This window comes from Pelmatolapia mariae, linkage group LG13, assembly GCF_036321145.2.
Source record: "Pelmatolapia mariae isolate MD_Pm_ZW linkage group LG13, Pm_UMD_F_2, whole genome shotgun sequence".
NCBI classification, from domain to species: Eukaryota; Metazoa; Chordata; class Actinopteri; order Cichliformes; family Cichlidae; genus Pelmatolapia; species Pelmatolapia mariae.
This window is the reverse complement of record NC_086238.1, coordinates 23,806,719-23,824,789: the sequence shown is the minus strand read 5'-3', so window position 1 is coordinate 23,824,789 and position 18,071 is coordinate 23,806,719. Positions and strand designations below refer to the sequence as shown.

The 18,071-nt window shown below is 44.4% G+C and overlaps 1 protein-coding gene across 6 annotated transcripts in view; it reads right to left on the bottom strand.

The window, feature by feature from the left end:
- si:ch211-195b21.5 (cadherin-1) overlaps window positions 1-18,071 on the bottom strand; it is a 59,659-nt gene that overhangs the window by 22,948 nt on the left and 18,640 nt on the right. For 4 of the 6 annotated variants that reach the window (XM_063491611.1, XM_063491612.1, XM_063491613.1 and 1 more), the window contains exons 2-4: window positions 5,651-5,765; window positions 462-550; window positions 117-332 (exon numbers count right to left, since the gene is read on the bottom strand). In XM_063491611.1, coding sequence (XP_063347681.1) covers window positions 117-332; window positions 462-550; window positions 5,651-5,765 — 420 coding nt within the window. Of the gene's footprint in view, window positions 1-116; window positions 333-461; window positions 551-5,650; window positions 5,766-6,224; window positions 6,852-16,039; window positions 17,595-18,071 lie in introns of those variants that run through there. The other 2 variants (XM_063491616.1, XM_063491615.1) reach the window with 2 other exon arrangements.

The following is an 18,071-nucleotide window of genomic DNA, read 5'->3' as shown; positions in this document are numbered from 1 at the left end:
GCACAAGGAACCTGTAAATGTATCGTTTTCAAAGAATATTTATTTAAAATATTTATTATTCAAAATTGATTTGTACTTTTCCTTCATGTTTCATTAAACAGTGTCTCTAAACCTACCTCTGTGTGGTTAGCAGAGTCCACTTTAGTACTGCAATGATGACTGTTTATATGGTCTCCATGGTGGTGCTTTCTACAGCAGTGACCACGATGGTGTTCATGGGGATGCTCACATTGAACTACGCTGACTGGAACTGTTATTCTCTCACCGCGAGAGTCCCAGGAGTGGATGAAGAAGTTCTCCAGTCCTTTATGAAGAACAACCTTTCTGTTTAACTGGAAGATTAAAAAAAAACTTTTAGTAGGAATACAACATGTATGCTTTTACATTCTTCATTAGAATAATTCCGCAAACTTTACTGTGATTTTTAAAATTAGTCCAACTTTGCTGTCAGGTCTACTCACCATTAATACACCATCTGCCTTTACACCAAAGCGACTGTCGTCAGTGCTGAAAAGAAATATTCTGCGGTCTGTACAGTCAGTGAAGCCCACTGAGAAAGGACAGGGAAAAATATTAGATATTACAAATGTGGTGCTTATGATGACTGGCATGTCTTTGTTGCTGTGTGTACTGAACAATCATTACTGCCTCTTCCAGATAATTACACACACTTATTAAACCTGCAGCACTCAAAGCCAGGTTAACATTATTTCAGGACAAAAAAACTATACTGATTTACACTTAAGGCTTAACTGAGGAAATGTTAAAAACATCTAAAGTTTTGGGCCCTTAAAGAAAAGAAATGATATTGTGATTGGACATATCTGTAAAATTGTTCTTTCATTAGGATAACTTTACATCCTTAAATCAAGTCTTCATGCTTCAAATATCCCTGACCTTTAAATACCATACATATTCATTAAGTCCCACCCCAATTAATTTACATAAAATTTATTTTTAGCAAGAACAAAGCAAAAAACAAACAAACAAAACATTTGTACCAATAAATCCTGCTGGTCAGTGCGCCTGTATGAAGGTGGAGCTCATTCATATTTTCGCATGCCCCCTACTTTAGCACAGTTTTATTATTTATTATTCCCAATAATTGTCTCTCTTTGTTAGCACTGTGGCAGACTTGAGACCTGTCCAGGGTGTGCCTGCTTCTGGTCCTGTGGGAGCTGGAATATGCCCCCAACTCCCCTGCAACTCTGAATTGGATAAATTTGTTGCAGATAAATTCAAACCCCTGTGCCAGTAGAACTCAGCAGCCCAAGCATACAAAGCAGCTATCAGCTTGCAGACTGTCTGGCTTGGCGAACACTAGAGGTTGCCTCGATACCAACGTCAGTATTAGTATCAGATCAACATCAGCACGATATTATCGATACTTTGTTTCCAGGGGTGGATCTACTGTGGTCTGTGCCACTCTAAAATAATCTCTTGTCACCCTAGTGCCACCCTGGTTTCGCATATGACAATGTTGCCTATTAAACAAGCTAGCATTAAAACTTTGAGCCTAGCTACAATTAACATTGAATATAAATTATAAAGTCCCCTGCAATTAGAAAAAGGTTCAGCCCATAGCGATGTGTCTGTGAAGGTTCTCAGTCATCCAGGTCATCGTAGTCTAAGGAGCTTGGAAAGAAAAGCGTCTGGACTTCTTTAAGTTGCTTGAAGACGTTTCACCTCTCATCCGAGAAGCTTCTTCAGGACAAGACTCAGCAGTCCATCTGCATCTAAAGGACAAAGGTCACTCTTTCGAGGATGCCAATGTTCACATTTTGGACAGAGAGGACAGATGGTTTGAAAGAGGAGTGAAAGAAGCCATTTATGTCCACTGTGAGCGACCATCTTTGAACAGAGGTGGTGGCTTAAGACACCAACTGTCGCGATCTATAATCCAGTTTTGAGATCCCTTCCCAGACGCCTTAATGCCCACTCACACCCTGGGCCATCTGACCTCAGGAAATCACATGATAGGGTGGGGCCAGGTTTCACAATGAGCTCACCCGAAACCCTGGCTGATTGTTACCCACACCTGTCTTCACATCTTGGCTCATGTGATTAGGTAGAGGATCATCAGGGAGTCCTTTGTCCCTCTTTGGGGGGGATACTCCCACTGGGTTTAAATCTGGGACTCTCCACCATTTGACTCTTAGAACTGACGAAGCTTCTCGGATGAGAGGTGAAACGTCTTCAAGCAACTTAAAGAAGTCCAGAAGCTTTTCTTTCCAAGCTCCTTAGACCCCATAGCGATGGCTTCATTTCTTGTTGTCAGTAGCAACCAACACCTATGATTATGCAAGAACATTTTCAGTCAACACCATGGGCACTTCAGATTTTAACACAGTAATTAATCCAATAAATGTAATTAATCCAATAAATTATGAAAAATTAGGATGAATTTTTGGGGTGAAAAATCTGTTCATGGCAGTGCAGATATTTGACAATTTGTATAAATTTAAGCATGTAACAATTAGATTTTTTCTAATAAAAAAAGTGTGAGAAACTCATGTCGTGCAGCTCTCTGGATTTTATACTTATTGGGCTACATGCTTATTTAGTATATAGGATATACAGTACATATTGGCTAAAGCCAATAAGAAAGTTACAGACGATGGTTTAGGTTAGGTTCACTAGCCAAGTGATTTGGGGGTGGACGGTTAAGACACAACCGTAAACATCCTCTGCATGTACTATCAGATACGAACTATACAGACAAATGCAAACTTAAATATGTGTGTTTACAGGAGTTTAAGTGTTAAAACAAAGAGTGTTAATAGGCCAAGCACTGTCTTTATTGTGGAAGTTTGTAGGGAAGATAAAGAATGTGTAGAAATTGAATAGAGAATGAATGGTATTTCCTACTATGTTGCGTAATGTGCAACAATATCAAGTAATGGTGTATAAGGTATATGGCATGAAGTGCTGGTAGGTTCCTTTTTTTTTCTTTTTCTTTTTTTTTTAAACCTGTCCCGTTTGGTTCTTTTGCCATCAGAATTATTGTCTAAAGGCGAAGAAAGATGCCCAACGGATTTACTTTACCAAATGGACCATCCCAGCCTTGCCGTAATGGTCCATTTGATTTACCTTTTATTGTTTATTTTATTTTATTTATTTATTTATTTTTTACTTGCTAGATACGGGACAGGGGAAAAGAAAAGGGAGAAAGAAAGAGGGGGAAAAAAAACAGCGAAGAAGAGGGACGGGGATAAAGGGCAAAAAACAAAAACCAACAAAATAAGCAGACAAAAAATACATATATCGATCACCTGGATCACCTGTTGGGAAAGAAAAAAGAAAACAAGCAGAAGAAAACGAGAGTAATAGAATAAACAACATCACAATGATATATGGGAATATAACACTAAATACTTAATATTAAACATTATTGTGCAGCACGTAAGATCGACAGCGCACAGTGTGCTTTGAGGTAGGAGCCAAAAAGGGTGTAGTTTGTGTGTGTGATCACCTGTGTGTACACCTGTGAGCATGAGCGCGCTTGTATTTAAAAGGTTCCTTAATGTAATGATCTGCTAGAGGGTGTGGGGGGCCACAGTCCCATCCTCCAGGGCATGAAGCAGGTATGGAGGAGATCAAAACTCCAGACATCCAGAGGCCCCCAGAACACAAGAGACCAAGGAAGACCAACAGAGGGGCAGCCGCGCCACTGTCCCAGAAAGAGCTGAGGAGAGTCCCAGATGAGGGATCACTCAGCAGCCGCGGAGCAGAAGCCAGGGGGGGTTGCAGTGACGTGCCCGTGAGCTCCGCCGGCAGCCAGCTGTGCCTGAGTGACCGAGTCCCAGGCCGAGAGGCCGAGGGCACCCCACCCCCGAAGTGGCCCGAGCGAGCCCCAGGTTCCAGGCCCCGATAAGCAGCCACCAAGGAGTGAGCCGGTGTGTACCCGGACGCCCACCCCCGGACACAAAGAACCACCAACGCATCGATGTCTGAGGGCGTCTGCCACCGGCAGGGGAAGTGGTGGGGGGAGATAGGCCTCCAAACCTTGGAGGGCCTGAGATGTCCCCAGAGAGGTGGCGTCTGATACCCAACCTGACATATAGACACAGACATACAGGCACACTCAAATACAAACATCCGTTCCCACCCTCATGCTCTCATAGGCAATTACTCCACACTCAACCAACGTGGAGACAGACATAAAGAGACGCTGTACACACAATCACACTCCCCAAGCGTACTCTAAGAACCGGGTCTAGGTACCCTTGCCCCTGGAGGGGGAAACTGCACCCAGACCCAGGTGGTGTTACCCTTTTCCCTGCAGTGGGGAGAAGCAGACTGCCCCGACTCCGCAGCAGCAGGGAGGCCCCACACACCAGACCCCAGTCGGACGGCCAACTCCTCCTCCTAGCCCCCCCGCTCCAGCAGGCCGCAGAGACCGGGGGTGTGAGAAGACTCCAAACCTCCCTCTACCCGCTCATATGTAGTGTTGATGTATATGTGTTCTAAGGTGCAATTAAAACCCAGGAGGGCATGGAGCTACCTGCCAGAGAGCAGCAGGTAAGCGCATAGCCCCTCCTGCTAGCCCTCAATGTCTACGTGTATTTAAAATTGAGAGGTGGGCAACGACGCCAGGGGTGAGGTGTACACCCTGATGGTAATTTGGAGTCCGTGTTTTGAGCCCACCCCCAAGATCCTATATGTATGTGTTATGAGAGTGTGAGTAATGTGAATGTCTAAGTTGTGAGATAAAATTGAGGCAGAGGCAGCCAGAAGGGGACAGAGGGGGGGGATGCCTCCTCTGCACCCTGGTGACACACCCCTACCCCAAGGCCCTGCATGTGTGGGTGATTGTGGTGGAGCGGGAAGAGGGAGGCAGCTGGAGATGGGGAGGGAAGAAAGGGAGGGGCAAGTGACCCCTCCCTGGGGCCAGCTCCCCCGCTGACCCCAGTAGGCACCCCCATGCTCTGCAACCCGCCAGGGAACGGGGGCCCAGGCCCATCCGGACCAGGGCCCAGTGCAGCAGCGCCGCCCGGCCCCACAGAGCCCGGGACAGCCCACCCGACCCCACTACAGAGAAAACTGCACCCACCCCATCATCCACTCATCTTCCAGACTACACAAGACAATAGACGCCCAGGCTGAGATCTTCCTCCACCTCTCCTATATCTCCCCCTCCTGCAGAGAGAATTCCTGAGGAGAGGAAAGCTCCTGCAAGATGTGACAACCTCCCCCACCAGTTGAAGAGTCCCCCAGGTGGCTCGATGCACTGGCGGCGCCCTGCGCAAGGACTGGGCCCCCATATACCCACCCGCCCACAACCCTTTTCTTAAAGAGAATTGGAATTTTCCATGTTGTGCCTGTCAGTAAATGCAACGTGAGGTAGCGCCACGACTTCCAGGCCAGAAGAAATTGTTGTTCAAGTGACTTGTTGTAAAGAAATGTTCTGCAGTTGCTCCAGGTCAGTGCTGGTTTTGTTAGATGTCAGTCGGAGTTTACACACCGCATAGCGCAAAGAGGCGGAGCCGTTATTGATACAGTGACCACAGGTTGAGTGAAAGAAAACAGCAGCACTGTTCCTGGGATCACCATTTAAACCTTTACTGGGAACAAGCGAGCAGGAGTCCTTCAGCAAAGCGCCTGTTCAACAAACTCTGACGTGAAGAAAAGGAAAGTGGGGTGTTCTTACCTCTGCCCAGCCTCATGCCCGGCCTCAGGTCTTGCTTGGACACTCTGAAAATCAGCAGCTTTGACTCAAATCCAGGCACACATGTTGTCCTGTTTGCTCTCTCTAGTGCTGAGACCTAGGAGAGGAAAAACAGCCTTTCAGTTAGACATACAATAATAAATTGACTAAAAAGAGAACGCTTACCTATGCTAATTGAATTGAATTGAATTGAATCGTCACATACACAGTCATACAAAGTACAACATGCAGTGAAATGCTTGTGTCCAAAGGTGGGGGGGAAGGCTGCAGACGTAGCCGTGCCAGAGGAAAACAGTGAAAAATACAAACATCAGGGACAAGAGGAGAAAAAAAGAACTCTACTTGAACTGGGCTCCTAACTTAGAAAGTTTGAGGAGAGTAAAAAAACACCTCAGCACAAGAAAAGCACATATTCACATTTACGCCATGTAAAGCACGTGACATGCATCAGAGGCGTTTGGGTTGGGTGAGTGCCTAACTGTGTCAGTGTATGTGCGTGTGTGCGTGTGTGCGTGTGTATGTGTGTCCTGTGTTCAGCTTGAGAGAGTGTCCTTACACCCAGTTAAGCGAAAGTCAACAATCACAGCCTATGGGACTTGGAAGGATATGGGCACAGAGAGTTTTCAGCCACCCTCGGCCTTGATGGGCCTTCCAGCGACATTGGGTATCCAGACGAGAGAAATGATATTTGGGTTTAGTGCAAACGAGCTGCTCCAATTTTACAGCTGGTCTAAATGTCAATCACTGGTCACCGGGTCTGTTGAAGAGCCGTGAGCTTCTCCAAGATCTTATCCATGTGGCGTTCAATAAGAACAGTCTGAGTACTCACAGCCCGTCCCATTGCTTTGCTCATAGGGGTTAGCCTTGTGAGGTTTTGAGCAGCTGTATCCCCTTTCTTCAATCTTCGATAAGCCAGGGCTGACCCAGGTCCAATCAGCAAGAACCCTGTTACCATGGTACGAATAGGTATAAATCTTCTATGTCCTCAATCAACAGTCCCACCAGGCACACCATTCGCTACTTCTGCCACCCATCCATCGTGTATCCAGCACGAAATGTCCCTGCAGGTCAGTCGGGCTCTCTTCTACCCAGGCTTCTTGTTGAGGAAAAGGGTGTCAATTGCGTTGAGGAAACCAGGTGATCAAATCCATATTCTTTAGATTTTAGAGAACAAGACTGAGAGACTCTCTGAGGGTTAAAACTAGACAAGAGGGAGAGGGAGAGAGATGCATCTGCCTCGGTCAGAGCCAAAAGCAAGAAGTTAAAAGAGTTGAATAATTAAATAACATGCTATTTAACTACATATTTTACATTTATTCAGGAACATTGCACATATATTCAAACTGGTATGTATGTAAATGGTTACACTAGTTTCAGTCATTGTGCAAATGTACTGTTTATAAGGTTATGGAAACCCGCAGTCTATGGCGTTATTTTTGTGCCACTATTCTGAGCGCACGTAAAAAAAAAAATTGAGCGCCAGTTTGCTGCATAGTCGTACTCTAAAGCGGAAGCTGTCGGACTCGGCTGAAGCGTGTGGCTGTTTTATGAAATGGACATATTCCCGTCTCTTCACTTTTCTGAAACAAGCAGACAAGAATATTACAGTAATATGTAAGCTATGTCCTGGGGAGAAAAAACTATCGGCCACTGTTAATAGCGAGAGCACGAGAGAATAGACGAACACTTCTGAGTGATCCTTGTTCATCATCCATGGATAACACCGTGGCAACTCCTGCTAAGCAGGCAAAACTTGATTTTACTTCAGCAGCACAGAACAAAGCATCTGAAGGTGAGCTTAAAAAATGATTGCAGGCTACATTGTGGAAAACATGCTACCGCTGCGTACTGTAGAGTCTCCGTCTTAAAAAAATGATTTATTATTTATAGAGTTTAATTTCTATTGTTTGCCCACTCAAGGTTTAGGGGTTTTAAGAAGTATTTAGTTAAATTACTTATTTAGTAATTAAGTTACTTTTCTGACACAGTAATTAGATAAGTATTTTAAATACAATATTGACTAAGTAATTAGTAATTAATTACTTTTTTAAAGTAACTTACCCAACACTGAGCGCGACATCCGCTGATTTCCTCTTTCTGGCACAAAGTGGACGATAAACAAACAAGAGAGACGATCAGCTGATCATTGATCAGCTTCATGATTGAAGTACAAACAGGAGAGGGAGGGAGAGAGAATGAGAGAAGAAGAGGCAGCTGTGCACCAAAGACAGAACAACTCCAGCTTTGTGTCTTTTTCATTGTAGCTGAAGTATGGGACTAATCGCGTTCCTTTTCCCCTCAATACGGATGTATTGTAATTGGTCCAGCCCAGAGTTGATCATGACCAACTGGCTAATCCACCACCTTTCATTGTTTATACCGTTACAAAGTCAAACAAACAAACATAAAAATGAAAAATCACCATCGGCCCACCGGGCAAATGTCCGGTATGCCCAACGGCCAGTCCAGCTATGCGGTCAGCTGGTGGGTAACAGGCATCTCCGAAAACGTTAGAGCACTTATGCAAATATTTGAAGTTTACACAGAACCATTCTCGTATGAAAATATCTTAAAAGTTTATTTTGTGACCCAGAAAGAGTAATATTTCAAACTCCGCCACTCTGTGTTCCTCCGCCACTGCCTCGTTTGAGTTTTGGACGAAATGGATTCTGGGATATTGCATTTCGTCATTTCGAGCTGATTGGAGACCAAAACAGCCAATCAGATTTTTTTTGCATCCAAGTCTGTGATTGGCTGGCTTTGTGGCACAAATATAACAGTGTACAGAAAGAGTTGAGCGCGCACAGGCAGAAATGTTGAGAGCGCAAGCAACACAAGCGCAAGTGCAAAAACTGAGCGACAGGGGCTGCTATTGTGTGTGTGTATGGATAATAGCAAACACTGAAATACATTTTTTGCATGCAGCAATGAATTTTGTTCACTCAAATTTAGCTGTTCTTCGCTCAAAATAAATTTCTCCTCAAAATGCAACACTTGCACCTGCAATTTTTTTTTACGTGCGCTCAATTTTTTTTTTTTACATGCGCTCAGAATAGTTGCACAAAAATAACGCCATAGCAGTCAGCTAAGACTGAAAAAAGGAAGTCTCACCTGAGAAGCGACAACTAAAGTGCCAAAAACTGCGAGCCAAGCAGTCCCTATCTGTGTAAATCCTATTTTTAAAATTCCCTGCACATATATGATTGGAACCAATAATAATGAGAAGAATTCGAAATATAGACCTATATAGACAGTGTTACTATCAGCAATGATCTGAGTCCGAGCTCAGATCATTGCTCAGATCAATATCACTAAAGAGACATATGAAACTGTTATGAAACAGCCTCAAAACCACCGGCATCTTGGGATCACTTATGCTCAGTGTTGAGCAGGTGACCACATGCCATATAGCATGTGTAGGGGATGGCGTTTAAGTCTGACCTGCTTTCCTTTGCTGTGTCATCTCCCTCTCATTCTCACCAGCTTCCTAACTGTCTTCACTGCTACACTATCCAATAAAGGTAAAAATGTGAAACGAATAATCTTAAAAAAGAGAGAGACCAGATGGTGCGTGTGAGGGTCAGCTTTGTGTGAGGTGTATCATTGCTGATCCTAGGGCATCAACCTGCTGGATATTTTGTCTTTTAGAGTTTTAGAAAAGCTCAGAATTTATTAACATGGCTGGGGTTTTTTGTTGTTGTCTTTTTAAGTTTACTTTATAATCTTGGCCTCCTGTGGTGCATACTTCTAAAAGTTCCATCCATCCATCCATCCAGCCACTTTCTTCTGCTTATCCAGGGCCGGGTCGCGGGGGCAGCTGCCCAAGCAGAGAAGCCCAGACCTCCCTCTCCCCAGCCACCTCCTCCAGCTTGTCCGGGGGAACACCAAGGCATTCCCAGGCCAACCGAAAGATATAATCTCTCCAGCGTGTCCTGGGTCTGCCCCGGGGCCTCCTCCCGGTGGGACATGCCCGGAAAACCTTGCCCTTGAGGCGCCCAGGGGGCATCCTTGTCAGATGCCCAAACCACCTCAACTGGCTCTTTTCAATGTGGAGGAGCAGCGGCTCTACTCTGAGCCCCTCCCGAATGTCCGAACTTCTCACCCTATCTCTAAGGGAGAAGCTAGCCACCCTTCGGAGGAAACCCATTTACGCCGCTTGTATTCGCAATCTCATTCTTTCGGTCACTACCCACAGCTCGTGACCATAGGTGAGGGGAGGGGCGTAGATCAACTGGTAAATTGAGAGCTTCACTCTTACGCTCAGCTCTCTCTTCACCACAACAGACCGGTACAGCGTCCGCATCACTGCAGCCGCTGCACCAATCCATCTGTCGATCTCCCGCTCCCTTCTCCCATCACTTGTGAACAAGACCCCGAGATACTTAAACACCTCCACTTGGGGCAGGGTCTCGTCCCTGACCCGGAGTGGGCACTCCACCCTTTTCCGGCTGAGGACCATGGTCTCAGATTTGGAGGTGCTGATTCTCATTCCCACCGCTTCACACTCGGCTGTTCCAAGGCAAGCTGGAGGCCATCACCTGATGAAGCCAAAAGGACCACATCATCTGCGAAAAGCAGAGATGAGATCCTGAGACCACCAAAGTGAAAGCCTTCCACCACTTGTCTACACCTAGAAATTCTGTCCATAAACATTATGAACAGAATCGGTAACAAAGGGCAGCCCTGGTGGAGCCCATCACCCACCAGGAACAAGTCCGACTTATTCCCGGCTATGCGGACCAAGCTCTTGCAACGGTAGTATAAGGACTGAATGGCCCGTAGAAATGGGCCAGACACCCCATACTGCTGGAGCACCCCCCACAGGACCCCAACTGATTGGGCCAGTTGGGCCAGTCTACATGTTTTTTTCCCAGGGAGGCTGAGGAGTGTGATTCCCCTGTAGTTGGAACACACCCTCCAGTCCCCTTTCTTAAAGATGAAGACCACCACCCCGGTCTGCCAATCCGGGGGTACTGCCCCTGATCCCCACGCAACATTGCAGAGATGTGTCAACCAAGACAGCCCTACAACATCCAGAGCCTTCAGGAACTCGGGGCAGACCTCGTCCACCCCAGGGGCTCTGCCACCAAGGAGTTGTTTAACTGCCTCAGTGACCTCGCCCCCAGAGATTGGTGGGTCATCTCCTTCAACCCCAGACTCTGCTTCCGCCACGGAAGACGTGCCAGTGGGATTGAGGAGGTCCTTGAAGTATTCCTTCCACCGCCTGACGATTTTCTCAGTCGAAGTCAGCAGCACTCCACCTGCACAATACACAGTGCAGGTAGAACACCGCTTTCCCCTCCTGAGTTGCCTGACGGTTTGCCAGAATCTCTTCAAGGCAGTCTGAACTCCTCCCACACCCGATTTTTTGCTTCCGCCACCACCCGTGCCGCATTTCGCTTGGCCTGTCGGTACCTATCAGCTCCCTCCGGAGTCCCACAGGCTAACCAAGACCGGTAGGACTCCTTCTTCAGCTTGGTGGCTCCCCTCACCTCAGGTGTCCACTTTTGGTTCGGGGGTTACCACCACGACAGGCACCAACTACCTTGCGGCCACAGCTCCGTGCAGCGGCTTCGGCAATGGAGGCGCTGAACATGGTCCATTCGGACTCAATGTCCCCAGTCTCGCTCGGAATGCTGTTGAAGCTCTGCCGGAGGTGTGCGTTGAAGATCTTGCAGACTGGGGCCTCTGCTAGACATTCCCAGCACACCCTCACTGTACGTTTGGGTGCGGCAGGTCTGTCCAGCGTCCTCCCTCGCCACCTGATCCAACTCACCACCAGGTGGTGATCAGTTGACAGCTCAGCCCCTCTCTTTACCCAAGTGTCCAAAACATATAACCTCAGGTCTGGTGATACGATTACAAAATCGATCATCGACCTGTGGCCTAGAGTGTCCTGGTGCCACGTGCACTTATGGACACTCTTATGTTCGAACATGGTGTTCATTATGGCCAAACTGTGGTTTGCACAGAAGTCCAATAACAAAACACCGCTTGGGTTCAGATCCGGGAGGCCGTTCCTCCCAATCACGCCCTTCCAGGTCTCACTGTCATTGCCCACGTGAGCATTGACGTCTCCCAGTAGGACAACAGAGTCCCCAGGAGGAGCACCCTCCAGTGCCCCACTCAGGGACTCCAAGAATGCGGGGTACTCTGAACTGCCGCTCGGCGCATAAGCACAGACGACAGTCAGGACCCATTCCCTGACCCGAAGGCGAAGAGAACAAACCCTCTCATCCACTGGGAGAAACCCCAACATACCAGCAGCAAGCTGAGGGGATACCAAGATACCCACCCCAGCCCGACGCCTCTCACCAGGGGCAACTCCAGACTGAGACAGAGTCCAGCCCCTCTCCAGGAGACTGGTTCCGGAGCCCAGGCCATGCGTTTGGGTGAGCCCGACTATATCTAGCCGGTACCTCTCAACCTCACGCACTAGCTCAGGCTCCTTCCCCACCAGAGAGGTGACATTCCCACTTGCCAGTCTTGGTAGCCGGGGATCGGTCTGCCAGGGCCTCCGCTCCTGGCCGCCGCCCGACTCACATTGCACCCGGCCCCTACTGTGCCTCCTGCAAGTGGTGGGCCCGCAGGAAGATGGGCCCATGTCCCTTTTTCGGGCTGTGCCCGGCCGGGCCCCATGGACTAAGGCCCAGCCACCAGACGCTCGCCCTCGGGCACCCTTCCCGGGCCTGGCTCCAGGGCGGGACCCCGGTAACCCTATCCCGGGCAGGGTGAACTGTTCCCTCGATGGTCTTTTCATAAGGGTCTACTTCTATATTAAAACACAACTTCTAAAAGTTGTGTTTTAATATTAATGGTATTAATGGTTAGTAGAAAAACACAAGCGTATTCTGCTTCGTGTAGCTCTTTTAAAATGGTGTTTCAGTTTTCCACCACTTGAGGATGCTGCAGGACAGATCAGAAATATGTAGTTCCCTCATACCACAGGCTATACCCAGGGGAATCTATACCAAGTCTGCATGGTTTACCGAAGATACACAAACAGGGTGCACCTTTAAGGCCGATTGTCTGCATGATCAACTCGGTCACCTACAACATCTCCAAGTTTCTGGCTTCGATCCTCAACCCGCTGGTAGGCAGCTCTGAACACCACATCCAGAACACCCTGGATTTTGTTGAGAAGGTGAGAGATGCCATTATGGAGGCAGATTCCATGGTCTCGTACGATGTTACATCTCTCTTCACTTGCATCCCAGTCACGGAAGCGTTGGAGGTAGTTCGTAAGAGATTACAGGATGACCCCAACCGCAGCAACAGGACCACTCTCAGCATCGACCAAGTGTGTTAGGAGTATCGGAACAGCTGAGACGCATTTTTTCTAAACACCGTGTCTCTGTGACTTTTAAACCCCAAAACACGCTACGCCAAAAAATTGGTCTACCCCAAGGATCGGATCCCCTGACACAAACAGAGTAACACTGTGTACGCTGTTAAGTGCCAGGAGGATTGCCAGGATTTATACATCAGGGAAACCAAACAACCTCTGGCGAAGCGGATGGCACAACACAGAAGAGCTACCTCGTCAGGCCAGGACTCCACAGTCTATTTACACCAACAGGCCAGTGGACACTCCTTCAATGATGAGGATGTACACATCCTGGACAGGGAGGAACGCTAGTTTGAGCACGGAGTCAATGAGGCCATTTACGTGAAAAGGGAAAGACCATCTCTGAATCGAGGAGGGGGCCTAAGGGGCCTAAAAAAATAATGTTCTGGAAATTATTTCATGATTCTGAATTTACTGTGTGTGACCCAGTTGCCACTGAGATACAAATGTAAATACAAGAGCAGTAAATTTAAGTCAGAGTAACGAATATCATAAACTAACCACCTCCTATTCCTAGCTGGTATGGAAACATAATACTGTTATCTCCTTTTGTGGCTGCATGTTAGGAATATGGGACGCGGTTTGTAAACTGAAACATGCTGAAATTAACGACAACATTTTTCCACATGTAGCTCCAATTTTGTAATATGATTGTTTTTTTTAAAAAAAATTAGTGTGTGCTCAGCTGCTGGTCTTTACAGAATGGCTGAAGTTGTTTTTTTTTTTTTTTTTTCATTTTTTATACATATTTTACATTTATATGAAAGAAGTCTGAAGACTTGGATGAGTGACAAAATGTTTCTCCCACTAAAAACATTACGTCCAGATGAACAAAATCAAAGTTTGGGGAGTCATGAAAATAAAGGAAAAAAACATTAAATGAAAAGGTGTGTCCAAACTTTTGACTGGTAGTGTATTAGTTTAGAGGTCCTAAGTAACATGCTATTTAGAATCCTCACATCATTCCCTAAATCTCAACATGTTGTCATTACAAAAAATGGCAGTAAAAAAACAGTTAAAAAAAATAGCTCTATAACGCAGTATTATCACTTTGACATTAGATGAATCTAATGACTTTAAAGGAGAGGTGAGAAGTCAGACATGATATTTTAAATCTTCATGCGGTACTTTCTTTATGGTGACAACAGACACCACACTTGTAAGAATCCTAGGTTCTAAGATATAAAGCTTTCTGTCAATTTTCAACCAATAATTCATTAAGTTGACCTTGAAGGCCTTGGTAGATGTGAGCCAAATTTTAACAGATTGTTAACACGGCCCCGCTGATTTTAAAAAGAAATGGTGCTATAAAATTCAGTCGAACAAGTAACAAAATTCATTTATTTTACGCAACTTTAAACAGAATGGGCAGTAAGAGAAATGAGTGAATATAGACTGCCAAATTATAACCAAAGAAGGAAGTCTCACCTCATATGCGACGACTAAAGTGCCAAAAACTGCGAGCCAAGCGGTCCCCATCTGTGTAAATCCTCTTTTTTAATATTCGCTGCACATATACGATTAGAACCAATAATAATGAGAAGAATTTGAAATATCGACCTATATAGACAGTGTTACTATCAGCAATGATCTGAGTCCGAGCTCAGCCATCCACATTCAGAAGACTTCAGTCTCTTCCTCTTCATTTTTTCACAGTTGTTTACTAAGAATCACTAAAAAAAATCATATGAAACTGTTATGAAACAACCTCAAAGCCACCAGCATCTGGGCATCACTTATGCTCAGTGTTGAGCAGGCGACCACATGCCATATAGCATGTGTAGGGGATTGGGTTTGAGTCTGACCTGCGGTCCTTTGCTGCATCATCTTCCTCTTTCTCACCAGCTTTCTGTCTATATTCACTGCTACACTATCCAATAAAGGTTTTAATCCTTTTTAAAATAATCTTTAAAAAAAAGAGACCAGATGATGTGTGCTCAATTTGGAATCTTTCTTAGTCAGATCTGAGTTACTTTATTTGTGGGGTCTCAGCTTTGTGTGAGGTGTATCATTGCTGATCCCAGGGCATCAACCTGCTGGATCTTTTGTCTTTTAGAGTTTTAGAAAAGCTCAGAATTTATTAACATGGCTGTGTTTTTTGTTGATGTTTTTTAAGTTTACTTTATAATCTTGGCCTCCTGTGGTGCATACTTCTAAAAGTTGTGTTTAGTAAAAATGATATCAGTATTTGTAGAAAAACACAAGCATATTCTGCTTGTGTGACTCTTTCATACTTATACTTTATTGATCCCCGTGAGGAAATTCATCTCTGCATTTTACCTATTCACTCAGTGAAGCAGTGGGCAGGGTAGAAAGCGCTATATAAGAATCACTCCATTTAATATTACTCAAAGCTTTTCAACACGGTCATATCTGGTGGCCAAAAATATGAACAGCTTGAATCTACAATTCACAGTTTACTGCCTACTCTACAGAGTGGAGTTCACATTTCTGTCTGATACTGGGCAACCCTTGTGTGTAAGTATTTTTTGAGGTGAAAAAATTGTCTTTTTGTTTAATAAATAAATTAGATCAATAAACTTTTCCTATTTAAACATGTACCATGGTGTGGTCTTTCTTTTCTTGTGACTTCTTGATGTTGGTAAATACAATAGAAAAAAGATACATATACCTATAATAATTCACAACAAAATATGGAGTGTGTTTCTCCATTTTTGGATGGCATATTCATCTCTGATAGATGAGCTTCGACTGCATTACATTAGACACAGGCAAAAGCCTTAGTATGTAAAAAAAAGTCAAACCAGTCAGACCTTTTTTTCTCCACAGACGTCAAGAAAAAATAACTTAGCTTACAAACTTAGTAAAGTAACTTTGAGTTAGTAGTTTCACCATTTCCAGTTTGTACTAGAATTCTAAACTACTCTTTAGATGCAGGTTCTTTAACATTTACATGAATAAATGTGAACATTTCAGATATTAAAAACAAATTCCGGTAAATTTAAAATTAAATCAAACACGCATATGACGACTTCAAATGTATTAATTCAATTCAAATTCCCTTTATTTATCCCCAAGGGGCAATTAAAAAGGCACAGAGAGCACCACATAAGACATAGAACATAAAAGCATCAATATAAAACGACCAATCACAATTCAGATGAGCAGTTCAATTATAAAAGAACTGAATGTGTGGGGAAGGAAGCAAGAAAAGGATGCAATACTGGGGTGGGAAAGGCTTAGAGTTCAGATGCTCAACTGCTGTAGGAACATTAGTAACTCTTTTTGTGTCCTACATCCTGGAAGCATAGTCTACATGTACTTCCTGATGGGAGCCACTCAAACACAGAATATAAAGTTGACTTAAAATCAAAAAAGAAATCCCAAAAACTAAGAAATAGTACACATTTGTTTATTTTACTTCTTTATTTGAGATCATAATTAATACAAGTAAGATGTCAGATACATGTATAACTTTTCTAAAACTACAATTCTGTTGGTCCATGTTACCAATGAAAAAAGTACTCACTGCTTATTTTCTTGAACATTTAATTAAAAGATCGAACTGAGATGTGATGCCATACCTGAAACGTGGCAGACATTAATACAGTACTGCTGAAAACTGTGCAGAATGTGTAAAAGGAACAGGCATCTTGGAAAAGGTTTTTGTTTGCCTGTTTACTGAGAAGCACATGAGAACATTTCATTCCACATGAGAATTCATTTGACCGAGCACACACACTGTCTGAAGTGGGAAAAAATACCTCCATTAACTGAGAAAATTCAATCTTAGTTCTAAGTGAGGTAAAGACCACTGTACTAGATACACAAAGATAAAAGTAATACTAATCTTCTTTTAGAGAAAGACCACCAACAAACGTGGTTCCTAACATATCAGTCTATTCCTTCATACATGATGAATCACTCTGAGGCCTACCTTCCTCTTCTAATGACAGTAACAAAAACAATTGGGTGGAGGAAAAGAACCAAAGTAAGAAAACTATGTTAGAAAATCAGTCCAGAAACAAGCTGCTACCATGATCCCAGAGTTATATGACAAGGACAATATAACACCTACTTATCTTCCTTCTGTTTCTTATTCTTTTTCTCCTTCTTCTTCTTTTTCTTTTTATTCTTTTTTGTTTTAGGTGATTTTCTGTCATCATCAGTGCTATCACTGTATTTATCATTTTCAATGCTGCCTTTTTTCTCCTTGGATGATTCTAGGTCTTTCGCTTTAACTTTACCATGGCTTCCAGTGGCCTTCTCCTTGTCCACCTCCTCCTTGACCCTGATGTTAGAAGTTGAAGGTGTCAGTCCATCGGAGACTGTTATAAACATTCGCTCCTTTTTCATTTCCTCTTTCAAGAAGATGTTTTTATCTCTATCCTTGTGACTTTTGTGGTCATCATCATGGTATCGGCTTCTGAAATCTTTGTCATCCTTCCAATTCCGTAGATGGTCTGTGCTATTCCGGTGGTTTCCTGAATCCCCGTGATTACCATAACCCCTGTGATCTCTCCTGTCTGGGGGGTCAGGGTGTCGATTACTGGAGGCACTGTAATGATGTGGGTGTCCTTTGATGTCTTTAGAGTGCCTGTCCGTCTGTTCTTTTGCCTACAAATACATGGGGGGAGAGGGGGGGGGGGGGTTGAATTGAACATGAACAGTTTTGGGATAAGTGTAAAGTTTTTTCCATTGTGAAAAATTTTTTTTAGATTCAAGCTTGTATATGCGGTTAGTTATATAACTGTAGTCAGAGGTTTATATACATTCATCATGGTATATGTTAGGCTTTTAATGATTTCTTAAAACTGCTCCTTTTCCAACTTTGATTAATTTAAACAACAAGAACTGGGTCCACAACTGGATTTTTTCTTTATTCCAAACAGGGTCAAAATTATACACAACCCTACTAAGTTTTGATTAAATGCCCCGTAGCAAGTTACAGCTGACTTTTGGCAGCCATCAACTAGTTTATCGCATAATAACTGGATATCTGACCACTCTTCTTTGCAGATTGGGTTCGACCTACATTTTAAGCACAGTCCACAAATTTTCAGGATCCTTATCCTGTTGGAACACAGAGTTGTG